We start from the raw sequence: 13,346 nt of genomic DNA on the forward strand, positions 1-13,346 counted from the left end.
ATTATTTTCATCCACTTTCCTTGTTCTCTTAGTGAAGAACTATGGTGTAAGGATGGGCAGGCAATTAAACTGTGACTATTGTAGGGTTACAGTGTGGTAGAGGGGGATTTAGTATAACAAAAGTTGCATGATTGTTTTCTTACTCTTTTGGGACTGGTACTAAAAAATACGTGAAGTCCATATTTAATGAGCATTGAGGAGCTACATGCAAAAGCAATCAAAAAAATTTTTGTTCATTAGAACTCCAAGGGTGTGAAGGATTCTTAAACCAAAAGAACAAGACATGCCATAGAGACAGAGTTTGTTTTTGGGCTTAGTGTCCTCCTGGCCATGCTAAGAAGCCAATCATTTTCATGCAAATGACAGAACTTCCTGAAGGGCACAGAAAAAAGTTACTTTCAATTTGCAGAGAGACAGGAACCTGCAACTAGGAAGGAAAAGAAATATCAGTAATGATGAAAAGGCTAAATAAGAATATACTAATAGAGTATAAAAATGATTAGGCAGATTAGTTGAATAAAAGAAATAACAAGAATCAAAAATAGAGGGAAAAATCAGCTTGTAGAAATTTAGAACAAAAGTAGTAAATCCCTAGTAACAGTATTAGTTTTTCTTGGAATTAGAGGACTTAAAAAAAACATAATCAAAGCATAGTATTGCTGAATACTACATCCCACACATAGCAGTCAGTAAAAATTGTTAAGTTAGTTAATCAAGGAGGCCACTGGACTGAAGAGGTTCCAATACTTACTTCAACAGCTTAGAAAAGCAAACCTGAAACCTAACCCTGTCAATGCCTCAAGGTTAGGAAATCAAAACCTGCTCAGTCATAAGAAATGATGACATCGGATCATTTACGACAACATGGATGGACCTTGATAACATTATACTGAGTGAAATAAGTAAATCAGAAAAAACTAAGACCTGTATAATTCCATACATAGGTGGGACACAAAATTGAGACTCATGGACATAGATAAGAGTGCAGTGGTTACCAGGGGGAAGAGAAGGAAGGAGAGGGAGGGGGTGGGGAGAGGGAAAGGGGCATAAAGAAAACCAAATAAAAGGTAATGAAAGACAATTTGACTTTGGGTGATGGATATACAGCATAATCAAATGTCAAAATAACCTGGAGATGTTTTCTCTGAATCTATGCACTCTAATTGATCAATGTCACCCTGATAAATTAACTGTCTAAGTAAAATTAAAAAGAAAAAGAAATCAAAACCTAAGTTCAACTGATTACAAACAGCCAACTAGTCTTTCCAAAATAAGGTAACCCCTTATGCTATAGCCAATGAAATGATTTGTTTGCTTTCCTCCTATGTCTTCTCTATAAAAATCTCACCCCTAGTTCCACTTCTGGTTTGGTGCTGCCTGATTTAAACAGACTTTTACTCAAATAAACTCTTAAAATTTTCAATATGCCTCACTTTATTTATATTTTAATAACAGACTATAGTACACTCAAAAGGAGCTGAAACAAACAAGGTTTAAAAAAAGGTTCAACCTAGCAGTCTACTGTATCCCTTCATTCATTTATTATTAAATCATGTTTACTGTCATTTTTAAGTTTGCAATCACTTACTCCTTTATTCGCCAAACTAATCCTTACTAAGGAGGAATACTAGTCAAAATTCAATTCATTTTCATGCTGTGTATCCTAGTTTGGTCTCACCAGAATGCAGAGCCTGAGCAAAAGTTCAATAAGCCTCTACTTCTTTAATGAGGTCAATCCTTCAGAAGCAGGAATGAGCAGAGTGGGAGTGAGAAAGTAAATGACAAAGAGCCAACCGTGCAGCATGGCTTTGAGCTAGATGCTGTTTGGTATCAGACTGTCTGTCTCATCAATTGTCTTCTGGAGGTCTAAGAATTATTGTGCCTCGGGATGATTGGGGTTGTTGAAAAGAAGAAAAAGAATATTTTCCCTGGCTTTAGTCTCTCATTGGCCAAAGGTTTATTCCATAGGTCTATAAGAGTTACCTGCCAGCTGGGTTGCAAAGGCCCAGAGAACCTGAGGTATCTCTTTCGTTAGGCCATAGAGAAGCTCTGTGGTAGTGATCTGGGAGGTTCAGGGCAATAGGGATCTGGCATGACAAGAGGCAAAGTGTGCTCAGGTTGTGCCCACAGGAAGTTGGTTATGGTGATGGTGGGTTACTCAATGGTCAATAACATAGGTGTTGGGAAAATAGCTGTATTAGGTTTGCTCGCTGATTTACCAGCTGCAAGCACTTTGCTTGATGGATGTGTAAGCATGTGGTAGCACCGTATGTATATAGTCTATGTAAGGCCATGGGTGCTTGCCCTCAGTGTGGATTGTGGATGGCGGATTGCCTACCTGCCACTGTGAGGGGCCATTTTTGCTGTTTGTTCTCCTGAGAAGTGGTTTTCCTCTGTTGGTTTGCTTGTCTACCATTGTGAGACTCTGTGAAATGGAAATGGCCCAACAGTTTTCTACTGTCTTCCCAAATCCAATATGGACCTGCCTGGCCTTGGCTACCTACCAGCATTGCATCTGGCATAGTTGGTAGGATTCACATCAGATCAGTGTGGAGTCATCAACACCCTCGAAGAGTGGAATAGAGGAGTAGCTGTTTCCTGTGGCTCTCCTTTTGGGGGTCATGGGCTGGGTGTTTTTTATAGCCCTGCAAGAAGAAACTGAGAGCTCTGTGCAAGAGGATGCCTGAGTTTGAGAACTCCAGGATGAGCTGCAGACCATGTGCCAACAGCAGCAGGAACTGCAACAGTTGCTGGAGAAGGAAACTGACTGCTTTTGAGAGCTTCAGTGTGAGGTACAGGCTGAGCATCAATGGTGCATAGAACTGGAATAGGCACTGGAGAAGAAATTGCAGTTTCCTGAGCTGCAGTTTGCCCTAGTAGCTGAACGTTGACACTGGCAGTTGTTAGAGAAGCAGCTGTGGGTTCAGGAGCTCAAGTTTCAGCTTCAGGCCAAGAGCTGGCAGCCTCACAAGCTAAAGCAGGCTTCAAGGATGGAGCTGCATTCATGCTGGTGGAATGACTCTGAGTCGGCAGGAGCAGGTGTTTTCAACTCTTTTGAGGATGAGGAGGCTTGAGCTAAAGCTGCCATTCACAGATTCAGAGCCTGGCCAGTGGTCACTAAGAAGGTAAAAACCCAGCAGCCAAGAGTCCCTCAGGGGCAGGCACAACCCCCTCCACAGGTTGTGAGTACTCTGTGGTCTAGTCCTACACCCAGGCAGAGCTGATGGAGTTAGGGGTGAAATTCAGGCAGAAACCCACTGAGCCCCTGACAGCTTGATTGCTGTGGTTGTGGGCAATAAGGGTGGATGGCACTGTTCCCTCCGACATAGAGATGGACCACGAGGCTGTGAGGGCTGCTGCTCGTGCTGCCCTCTGCCCCCCAACTAACAAGAGAAACAGGCCTGTAAAGATTACCTGAACACAGATGTGGGTAGATTTGATTGCAACTGGGGAAGATAGGGAGAAATTAGATGGCATGTCTCATCAAGTTCTGTTAGAACTTAGGCCTCAGCTTAAGCTACAACAGAAGTTCCAACTGCTGAAAAAGCACATGAAGTGGGCAGCCCTAGCAGCTGCCAAGAAAATGGCTGGTATTTGGGTTGCATTGTTGCAAGATTATACAATGAAGACAGCTGAGGCACAGGAAGATCCCCAAGGCTCGTTATCCTACTTTGACTAGGGGGAAGGCTGAGTGACCCATCCAATTGGGATGGGTGGGGGCTGGAGAGCCCATGTGAAATTGGCAATCCACTCATCCCCTTCTAATGTGTAGCAGGTGTTGGAATTAGAAGGTAATAGATATAATAGGCTTTCACCTTGGGTGATTTGCAGATACCTGGGCTGTCTATCATGGGCTGACCATTGAGTAGTGTAATGGACTCTTGGACTATGACCAGAGTGGGGCACCAGCTCCCTTACTGGGTGGACACATTGCTTGTGGAAAGTACTATAAGAGACCTTGTCAGGGGGGCCACGGCACCTGTAGAAGGCCCTCTTGCACTGGGAAGCTATTCCAATCCATTTGCAGAGATGCACCAAGGATACTTTATGGCTTCAATGGACATAACCCTAGACCGTTGGTCGGCAAACTCATTAGTCAACAGAGCCAAATATCAACAGTAGAACAATTGAAATTTCTTTTGAGAGCCAAATTTTTAAACTTAAACTATATAGGTAGGTACATTGTTATTAACTTAATTAGGGTACTCCTAAGCTGGTCTTTGAGCCACACTCAAGGGGCCAAAGAGCGCATGAGGCTCACGAGCTGCAGTTTGCCAACTACTGCCCTAGACTATACAGGCCCTCCCACATACTGTGGGGTGTGCGGCTAAAGGTTGGCCTTCAGTTACTCCCTGGGCAGAGAGTGCTCAGGGAGACATTGTGAAGGACAACTTTGTAATTGTCATTTTTGTAATAGTTTATGTCTTTATAATTTGGTTGCCGTAATCTGCAGTGTTTGTTTCTGTAATGTACCTCACTCCTCACACAGGGACAATCACGGAAGATACCTATTGTGTAGATTGTTAAGTGAGCAGCCCTAAGGGGGTGGAATGTTGGGAAAACAGTTGTGTTAGGCTTGCTCACTGATTTACCTGCTGCAAGCACTTTGTCTGATTAGGGTGTGAGCACATGTCAGCACCATGTGTGTATGGCCTATGTAATGCTATGGGTGCTTGAGCTCAGAGTGGACTGCGGATGGTGGACTGCCTGCCTGCCACTGTGAGGGGCCATTTTTGTGTTTGTTTGCTTGAGAGGCACCTTCCCCCGCTGGTTTGCTTGTTCACCATTGTGAGACCTTATCAAATAGAAATGGCCCAATTCTTTTTGGCTCCACCATTTTTCTACTGTCTGCCTGAATTCAATGTGGACCTGTCTGGCCTCGGTCACTGGCATTACAATAGGTGAGACTCCAATGTGATACCTACGAGGTGTCTAATACATGTTTCTTGGGGATATTAGTAATTAATTTTTTATGTTTAATTTAACTGCATTGCAAATCTTCTTATACTTTTATCCATGCTGTGCTTGTTGTGTTATTCTCATGTATGTTAACAGGTAATGTTGCCTCAACTGCAGGATCTTAATTTAGGTCTTATTTGTGTTATAAACACTTAAATTTTCTCAAGCCATAATTCTTTCATTAACATCTGGGAAATAAATGATTAGCCCTTGGTTCTTGTATGATTGCTCTCTCAGTCATATTATATCAAGCATGGCCAACTGTTATGGGACATTTATCATGTGCCTGGCACTGTTAACATGTGATTTTCATGCATTATTTTACTTAATCTTCTCTATGAAATAAGAAACATTATCTTCACTTTACAGATAGGGAATCTGAGAATCAGAGAGACTAAACAACTTGCTGACGGAAGATCATACAACAAGGGGGAGAACCAGACCTCACTTAAACTTGACTCTGAAGCTCATACTCTTAACCAGTCTCCCAGTGCTCAAAGTGTGGTTCTAAAACCAGTTATATCAGTATCTCCTGGGAACATGTTGGAAATGCAAATTCTTGGGCTCCACTTGAAAGCTTCTGATTCTAAAATTCTGAGGTTTGGGTCCAGTAATCTGTATTTCCATCAATAAATCTTTCAATAATCCTGACATATGCTAGAGTTAAGAACTGCTCTATATGCTATTCTGTCTCCTACAGTCTCACACCTGTATAAGATAAATAGATTTCACCTTGTGTTCCATTCGTTTTTATTCTGTTTATATCAAATTATCCTAAATCTTGACATTGATTCTTTTTCTTTAGACTAATTTAAGTTTGGGGGAAGAAAAAAATACCCTGAAAAGAGGAACTTTATATTGACAAGGACTTCACCGTGGATTAATTTGTGAAGTGGTGTTAAGCAGACCATAGATTGTTATGAGTTAAAAGCTAAAGGGCAAATCAACACTCAAGTTATTTTTATTGCGTTTTATGGTCTTGCTGGAATCTTACACGTTTCTGATTCATTGAGGTAAAAGAAGAGATGGAGGTTAGTAAAATTAGTGAGCCTTCAAAACCTTCTTCAAAGATGAGTGAAGATAACTTTTCTCTACATCTGAGCCCATTGCTTAAAAGACAGGCACTTCAGACAGAATTCTTTTTCGCTCGCTAATTAAACATAAAGCTAAAGGGAGAGTGCTTTGGAGACCTGTCCTCATCAGCAGGACCTTGCACATGTGGCAGTGCTTTCATTCAAGAAGCCTAATTTAATTAGTGCCCTGCTACTTTGTTGGCTGCTGCGCTGCATTGGATCTCTGGCTTGAGGAGAAATGTGCAACCCCTGCTCTTATTTCTAGTTAGCCTCATAGACAATAGGATGTCCAAGAAGGGAGAAGAACTTTGCTTCTCCACCATGTTTTGCATACGGTGTTAATTGAGCTGAATGTCCTGGGCTCTAGTCTGTTATTGCAGTTGCTGAGCCTTCAGCTGATATCCAGTAAAGCCATTGCAAATGTCAAATGGCTCATCTTTGCCTTTGTGACTCTTGAAATATGGAAGGGAATTGATAAGGAGCAGCTCTTCAGTCTCTAATGCTTGAGTAACTGCAAGCAACACACAAATAGGCAGCAAAAAGGTAGGTATTCAAATCCTACTGGTAATGCCTGCACCACCATTCCTGCTTCCCCTACCCAGTGTGCTAATGAGAAGGGAAAATGTGGAACTCCTTGGCTTCCCTAATTGCTGTGCTTTGCCCTCATAACTTGTTTTGTTTCTGCTTATCACTTGTTTTGTTCTTGCTTCTGTCAATCATTTCTGCTTCTTTCTGCCTGGGAAATATCAATGTATGTTTTTCTGAGCCTTGAGAATATTCCAGCCCCTGCATTCCCAAAATTAAAATAGAGGATGTGATGATAATAACTTTCCTGGTTTTACTTGGCAATGAGGAGTCATTGCAATCAGAAAAGGTTTGTTTTTCTGGTCCCTGAAACTTCTAGGGTAACTCCGAAGTTTTCTTCAGGGCTGCAGAACTGCAGATTTGTTTGTTTTTACCACAATTCTGGATTGTGAACATGGGCTATTTCTGATCCTTTTCCTCCATCACAATGGAGGCAGTACTGTGCAGTAAACAAACCATGGATACAAAGGCAAGACCAGCTAGTTTTGAAACCTGGCTCCATTCTACACTAGCTTGGATTTATTACTTTACTTACTCACAAAATGTAAAATTATCCTTTTCCAGATCTCAGAGAACTAAGTGAAATAATTCACTTATAATAATCTAAAACAGTTTCTGCCACATAGTAGGTGCTCAATAAATGAGTATTCCATTTTTACTTAACATCCTCCTTATTTGGGAAATTTTTTTCTTGTTCTTATGTTTGATTTGAAGAATTTGACTTCTCTTCTGACTTTATATCAAGTGCAAATAAGACATTGCTATCTACAGCTGCTAAATCTGGGCTCAAACTTCCCCAGAAGTACAAGCTTGGCAGCTTGTTATTTGCAAAGGTGGGGTTTTTAAGCATGTTGGTTATTTCCCCAAGAGAAAAGAAAGTCCAGATCTTTGGCTGCATATTCATGTAACAGCAACAATGAACAATGGCAGCATTAATAATGATATCTGCTATGATGTGCCAGAAATTGTATAAAGCAATTGTTATAGCAACTCTATAAGCTAAGTTTTATTATCACCATCTTACAGATAAAAATCTGGATCTTAGGTAGGTTATATGGTTTGCCCAAGGTCACACAACTATTTTAGGAGGCCTGGGTAGCTCTGAAGACCATGCTTATTGTCCAAGAGAGAGAAAGAAAGAAGGAAGGGAGGGAAGGAAGCAAGAAAGGAGAATGAAAGAGAGGGATAAAAAAAGGAAATTAAGGAAAGAAAGAGAGCAAGAGAGAGAGAGAGAGAAAAAAATAAACCAGTTCTTCATTTCAGATGAATTGTCTAACACTAGCCTTTTCTTGTACCACTAACATTCTTTTTTTTTTTTTTCTGTTTCCCAGAAAAATGTCAGCTTTGGAAATAATTTAACCCAAATAATCACTCTGTTGGAATAACTCTCCTGGTGCGGCTGTAATTTGGCTTACAATTATAGCTAATTGAACATCTTCTAAGTGAGCTCAGTGCTGCATGCACATGGAAAAAAATTTTAATGTGCTAAGCATGCAAAAACATGATCATAGAAGTTCATTTTACCAGCAGAAAAAAAAAGCAATTAGTGAGACACTTTTCAGCAAGGAAGAAAAAGAATCCACATACAAAAAGTTCTATGGCCTTGAGACAAGCTCTAAGATGATCCCTGGGCCCCATTAATGGTGGAGTAATAAAAAGGGTTTATGAGCTACAGGTTGGCTTCTGTGAAAAAATTCCCTTTTTCAGTAATCGTGACACATTAGTCTCATTATTTGCAGATACCTGACAAGACAAGAGCCAGAGTGAAGCAGCAACAAAGAAAATACAGTGTGGAGAGAGGAGGGAACTAATTAAAGAAAACAATAAAAATGAGTCTAACATTGTTTTTTTTTCTAGAAAATTCTCCTCTAAAAAGGCAGCATTTCAGAAGCCAACAGTCTTTCCTCTGGATACAACCTCCATTTAATGGAAAACCTGGGAGGATGCCTGCTTTGCTCCAGCTCTGCCCTGATTATGCACAGATGGCACTCCATCTACCGCGAATCTTTCAGTTAAAATTAGGATGACTGTATATTGGTATTTAAAAAAAAATTTAACTTCCTAATGTATTCCTTCCTAATGTATTCCAATTGATAAGGAGATTAAGCCCCAAAGTATCCCAGGCCAGGTGCAGGTTCACTCCGTAAGAGGGACAAAGGGAGAGCTGTGCAGAAAGGTGCTCTGTCACCCAGCCCCCTTTTGCTTCTTTTCTGTCTTTGCCAGAGGCTTTATGTCTGTGTGGCCACGTCAGCCTCCTCATTCCTGCTTATTATAAAGCCCCTTGGCAGCTCGCTTGGTAGGATACAGTACCTGTGACTCCGGGATAATTGGGTGGGGAAATAAAAGGACCAGAGGCTAAAAAAGGATAAAACTAACTGGAGGTAACCATGGTGTTAACTTCCACCTCTGGGCTCACATTGGGCTATCCCAAAATTATTCAGAGCCTTTGAGGACTTTCAGCTTTGTAACCACAGGTCATAAGAAATGGCTCAGAGGGATTTTAGAAGCAGGGTTTCTGTTCTGATAGAAATTGCCCTCGAGAAACATATTCTCTAATTGGTGGGGGAGAGGGGAGGATGCGGAGCAATCAGCCCTTCTCTTCAGTTATACTTGTAAATGAGTCCACATTGCTCAGGAGGAGGAGAAGCAGATTTGCCTAAGTGCAGCCAGTCAGTCGGCCTGTTTCCTTCACTGCTTCCCAGGCCCCTAGCTGCCCTCTTAGGAGTTAGACAGCGGCTGTCAACCTGCGGCAGTTTTGTCCCCCAGGGCACATTTGGAACCCACTGGAGACATTTTTGATTTTTTAACTTACGGGAGCTGTTACTTGAGTCTGGGTGAAGTAAAGGCTAGAAAGCTGTTAAACATCTCACAGTGTATAGAAGAGCTCCCTTACCCCCACAAAGAATTTTCCCCTCCAAAATGTCAATAGTGCCAAGATCTAGAAACCGTAGTTTAGAGGGTACCCAATCTTTCTCTACTAGATTTATTTTGCATAGTGAGATTAAAAGCAATATGAATTTTGAAGGTTTCCTGAGTCCGTTTTTCCAAGTCTGTATTTCAATCACAAAACTATTTTGTTTGGAGGAAGCAGTTCTGTCCTCCTGGTTGATCCAGCGTAGGACAGGGTTCTCATTGTCTGAAGGTTGCAAGAAGCCTCAGACACTCTCCCCATGCACTGTATCTGACTTGGGAATGAAAGAGGTTTGCATATGGGGGCCCATTTCATAACTGTAGCAATAGTATTTATGACACGTTGGTGCTGACAGCAACAGGTTCACCAGGCAAAGCACCTAGCCCTTGAGGAGATGTAGAAAGGAAGTTAAATAATTAAGCGCTATGTGTATGCAAGCTTCTTGACCTGAAGGTCATGGCTTTTTGCTACCAATATGTCTAAAAAAAGTATACTCAGTAGAAGTCTTGTTGGAATGAAACACTTCTGAATCAATTTTTTATGACACCAAGAACTTTTTAATCACAAAGCCAGACACTAGAAGTAATATAATGAGATAAGTAAAAAAAAAAAAAATCGAGTCCCTGTTCAGTTGGCTCAGTGGTAGAGTGTCAGCCTGATGTATGGAAGTCCTGGGTTTAATTCCCAGTCAGGGCACACAGGAGAATCAGTTATCTGCTTCTCCACCCCTCCCCTTTCTCTCTCTCTCTTTCTCTCTCTCTCTTCTCCTCCTGCAGCCATGATTTGAAAGGTTCAAGCAAGTTGGCCATGAGTGCTGAGGATAGCTCCAGGGTCTCACCTTAGGTGCTAAAATAGCTTTGTTACTGAGCAACGGAGCAGCAGCTCCAGATGGGCAGAAGATCACCCAGTAGGAGGCTTGCCAGGTAGATCCCAGTTGGGAGTCTGTCTCTCTGCCTCCCTGCCTCTCACTTAATAATAATAATAATAATAAAACAATATTCAAAGAAATTAAACCCATGCTGTCAAACACAAGTCTACATAAATAAGTCTAGGAAAACATAGTAATTGCCAAGTGCCCACCACAAACTTAGGCCCCATCTCCCAATAAACACATAAATTTGTTGTTTTCATTTACAAAATTAAAACCACTTCTTCAAATACATTCTATCTTGATTCTTCTGCATTTCATTCCTTAGTTACCAATCCAAAGCTCAACTTGTAGGGAATTAAATAGGGCTGGTGTAAACAAGCAAATTTAAGGGGACCTTAGACGGTTAAATACATTTGGAAACAAGTCTGCCGTGGTTGGAATTGTTGTCTGTTTAGGGGAAAACTCTCCTTTAGGTGTACGCAGAATGTTGTCAGCTGCTGTCTTCAAAGCTGCTATTATTCCGGCAAGAATAAAAATGCATCGGGCTCATGGGATCAGATACATAGCCTGCGCGAGAAAAGAAGTTCAGCCGTTACTTACTGGCCTTTCAGTCCCCTTCCCCATCTTTCTTCACCAGCGTCACACAGTGCAGTGCATAGTGGCCAACCAGCTTCTCCTGCCTCATCTAAACAGAGACTGGATGAGAGTTGCTGGCAAGCAGTTGTAAAACAAAAGCAAATTTTAAAATAAAAACAGAGCTGATACCAGAGGAGCACACATGACAGATGTCTGCTTTAGACCCAAGCTGGCCAAGTGGCATGTTGAGTTTGAAGTTAAAGAAGGGTACAGTTCAGAAAGATGGTATATTATGATGGCTAAAAACATAAGGTTCCATGTCGGGCAAATCTGGGTTTAAACACTGGCTTCATTATTTACTGATTCTGGGACTTTTGTCAATGTAAACTTTCTACACCTCCCTCTTGTCTTTATCTGTAAATGGGAGAAATAGTAGTACTTACTCATAAGGTTGGTAAGGCACATGAGTCAATTAGTATGGTCTGACACATAGTGAGTGCTAAAACATGATGGCTTAAAAGGCAGGTGGAGATAGCAGTAGGGAAAAAGGAAAGAACAATTCTCTAAAACAGGATGGCTCTTGTTTTTTATCCTACTTAAGAGCCAAATTTGTAAGTGCATATTAATGCTTAGGCCTAGAACCCTGTGGATAGCCAAATTTGTAAGTGCACATTAATGCTTAGGCCTAAAATCCTGTGGCATTTGATGCTCGTTGAAGCAAGCATCCTGTGTGTTTCCAGAAAGTGGAACCTGTGGCTCAGGACAGGTACACTGTACTGGAGAACTCAAGACACATGCAAGGAAGCAGTTACCTTTGCACTCCGTGTAAGGACGCTATTCATTGCGTCTGGGAAAATGGGCACATTTGTCAATAGCTATTGCTGCTTTTGCTCCCCCTTGATAGTGGAATTTTCAGCAACTCAGCCACCTATATTTTCATTAAGACATCTAGCAATATGCAACTAGATAGTATTTATTTTCATAAGAAAGGTCTCTGTTAGAATGAATCTCTTAGGCAGTGCATGAACTCTCCTGGGAGGAAATGCCACAGCTGCTGCTGCTGTCCTCTCGTGGGGCTGGCCCTGGTCAGATCTGTGGGAGAGGGAGTCTGAGATGAGGAGAAGCAGGATGCACATTCCGGAATTCTAATTCTAGGTGGACTCAAACCAAATCTACACCCTGGAGCAAAAATCTGTCCTTTTGTCCAGCCTGAAACTGTGACATCATTCAGGCACAGATAGATGTTTTAATAAGGTTGTAATCTTTTTATTACTATAATCAACCTTCTGACATACCACATGCGATTTTACTGGCTTGCGATGTTCCGTGGCTTTCTCCCTACATCACTCCAGTGGAGAGCTGATGGTGAGTGCCCATCCTTCCAGCGTGGAAAGGCTCTCCTTCAGGGAGGTGTAGAGAAATCAGTAGGGCACGACGCTGACATTTATTATTGATGCCATCGTGGCCAGAGTCGAAGGGCAGACGTGTTGCACTTGGGTAGCCACTCAGCTTAAGAGGCACTCAATTGAAATCTGACCAAGGGCTCTAGGAAAACACTGAGCCATGTCTGCATGTTCTGTTACTTTAGGGTGAAAGGTCTCAAGTAGAGAGAAAATAACCATGTACTTTAATTTTATCCCCATTCTCCAACCCTGCTCTTTTGGATGTGGGATTGTGGAGAAGAAACAGTTCGGGAAATTGCTGTTATACCACAACTGGTTTACAAACTGGAAATGGAGACCAATTAAAGAGTTCTTTCTTGTACAATGTGATGTTCCCAGTGAAATATAGAAAATATATCTTCTTTGTCTGTTGGGGTTCTCACTCCACCAAACACCCTCATGTTTTCTTGTACTCATACTATAGATAAGCATAGAAAAACCCCACAACTTCTGTATTATTGTATCATTTTGTCTTATTTTTCCATCTTGAGGAATTCTATTTAAAGCTTTATTCCTTTAAGAAACAGATGGTTAGGTTAAAGAAATGCTTCATCTTGAAACTCCACCATGAAAGGAAGGACTTCTGGTCAAAGCACACATTTCAAAGGGTGCCCTATATTTTGTGGTTGTGCAGTCACATCTGCAAAGGTTTGAGAAAATGATATTAAATATATAAAAAATGTGATGACGTGAGACTCAGAGAACATTTCTCCATTACTGGAGTGGCCAATTATGTAGTGAAGCTGATGATAAAAGCACCCAGCTGCATTCTAGACACACATTGGGAGTCAGGCGCACCAAGTTTCCTTCCTTTAATGTGTTCCTGGGTAGTTTGTCTGTACCTATCCAGAATATTCTTTTTTCCTTTGTTTTTCAAAAGCTTCCTCATGCCTTAGGTAGTGATACTCTTTCCCTGAGGCACATTGGTG

General features: G+C 41.4%; 1 protein-coding gene across 1 annotated transcript in view; it reads right to left on the reverse strand.

Annotated features, from left to right (window-relative positions):
• Positions 1 to 10,068: 10,068 nt before the first annotated feature.
• Positions 10,069 to 13,346, reverse strand: part of TNNI3K (TNNI3 interacting kinase) — a 317,917-nt gene continuing 314,639 nt past the window's right edge. Inside the window, exon 25 of the mRNA XM_066268883.1 lies at positions 10,069 to 10,966. Within this exon, the coding sequence (XP_066124980.1) occupies positions 10,890 to 10,966 (77 nt within the window). The 3' untranslated portion in view covers positions 10,069 to 10,889. The remainder of the gene's footprint in view (positions 10,967 to 13,346) is intronic.

The sequence above is a fragment of the Saccopteryx bilineata genome, chromosome 3 (genome assembly GCF_036850765.1).
Source record: "Saccopteryx bilineata isolate mSacBil1 chromosome 3, mSacBil1_pri_phased_curated, whole genome shotgun sequence".
NCBI classification, from domain to species: Eukaryota; Metazoa; Chordata; class Mammalia; order Chiroptera; family Emballonuridae; genus Saccopteryx; species Saccopteryx bilineata.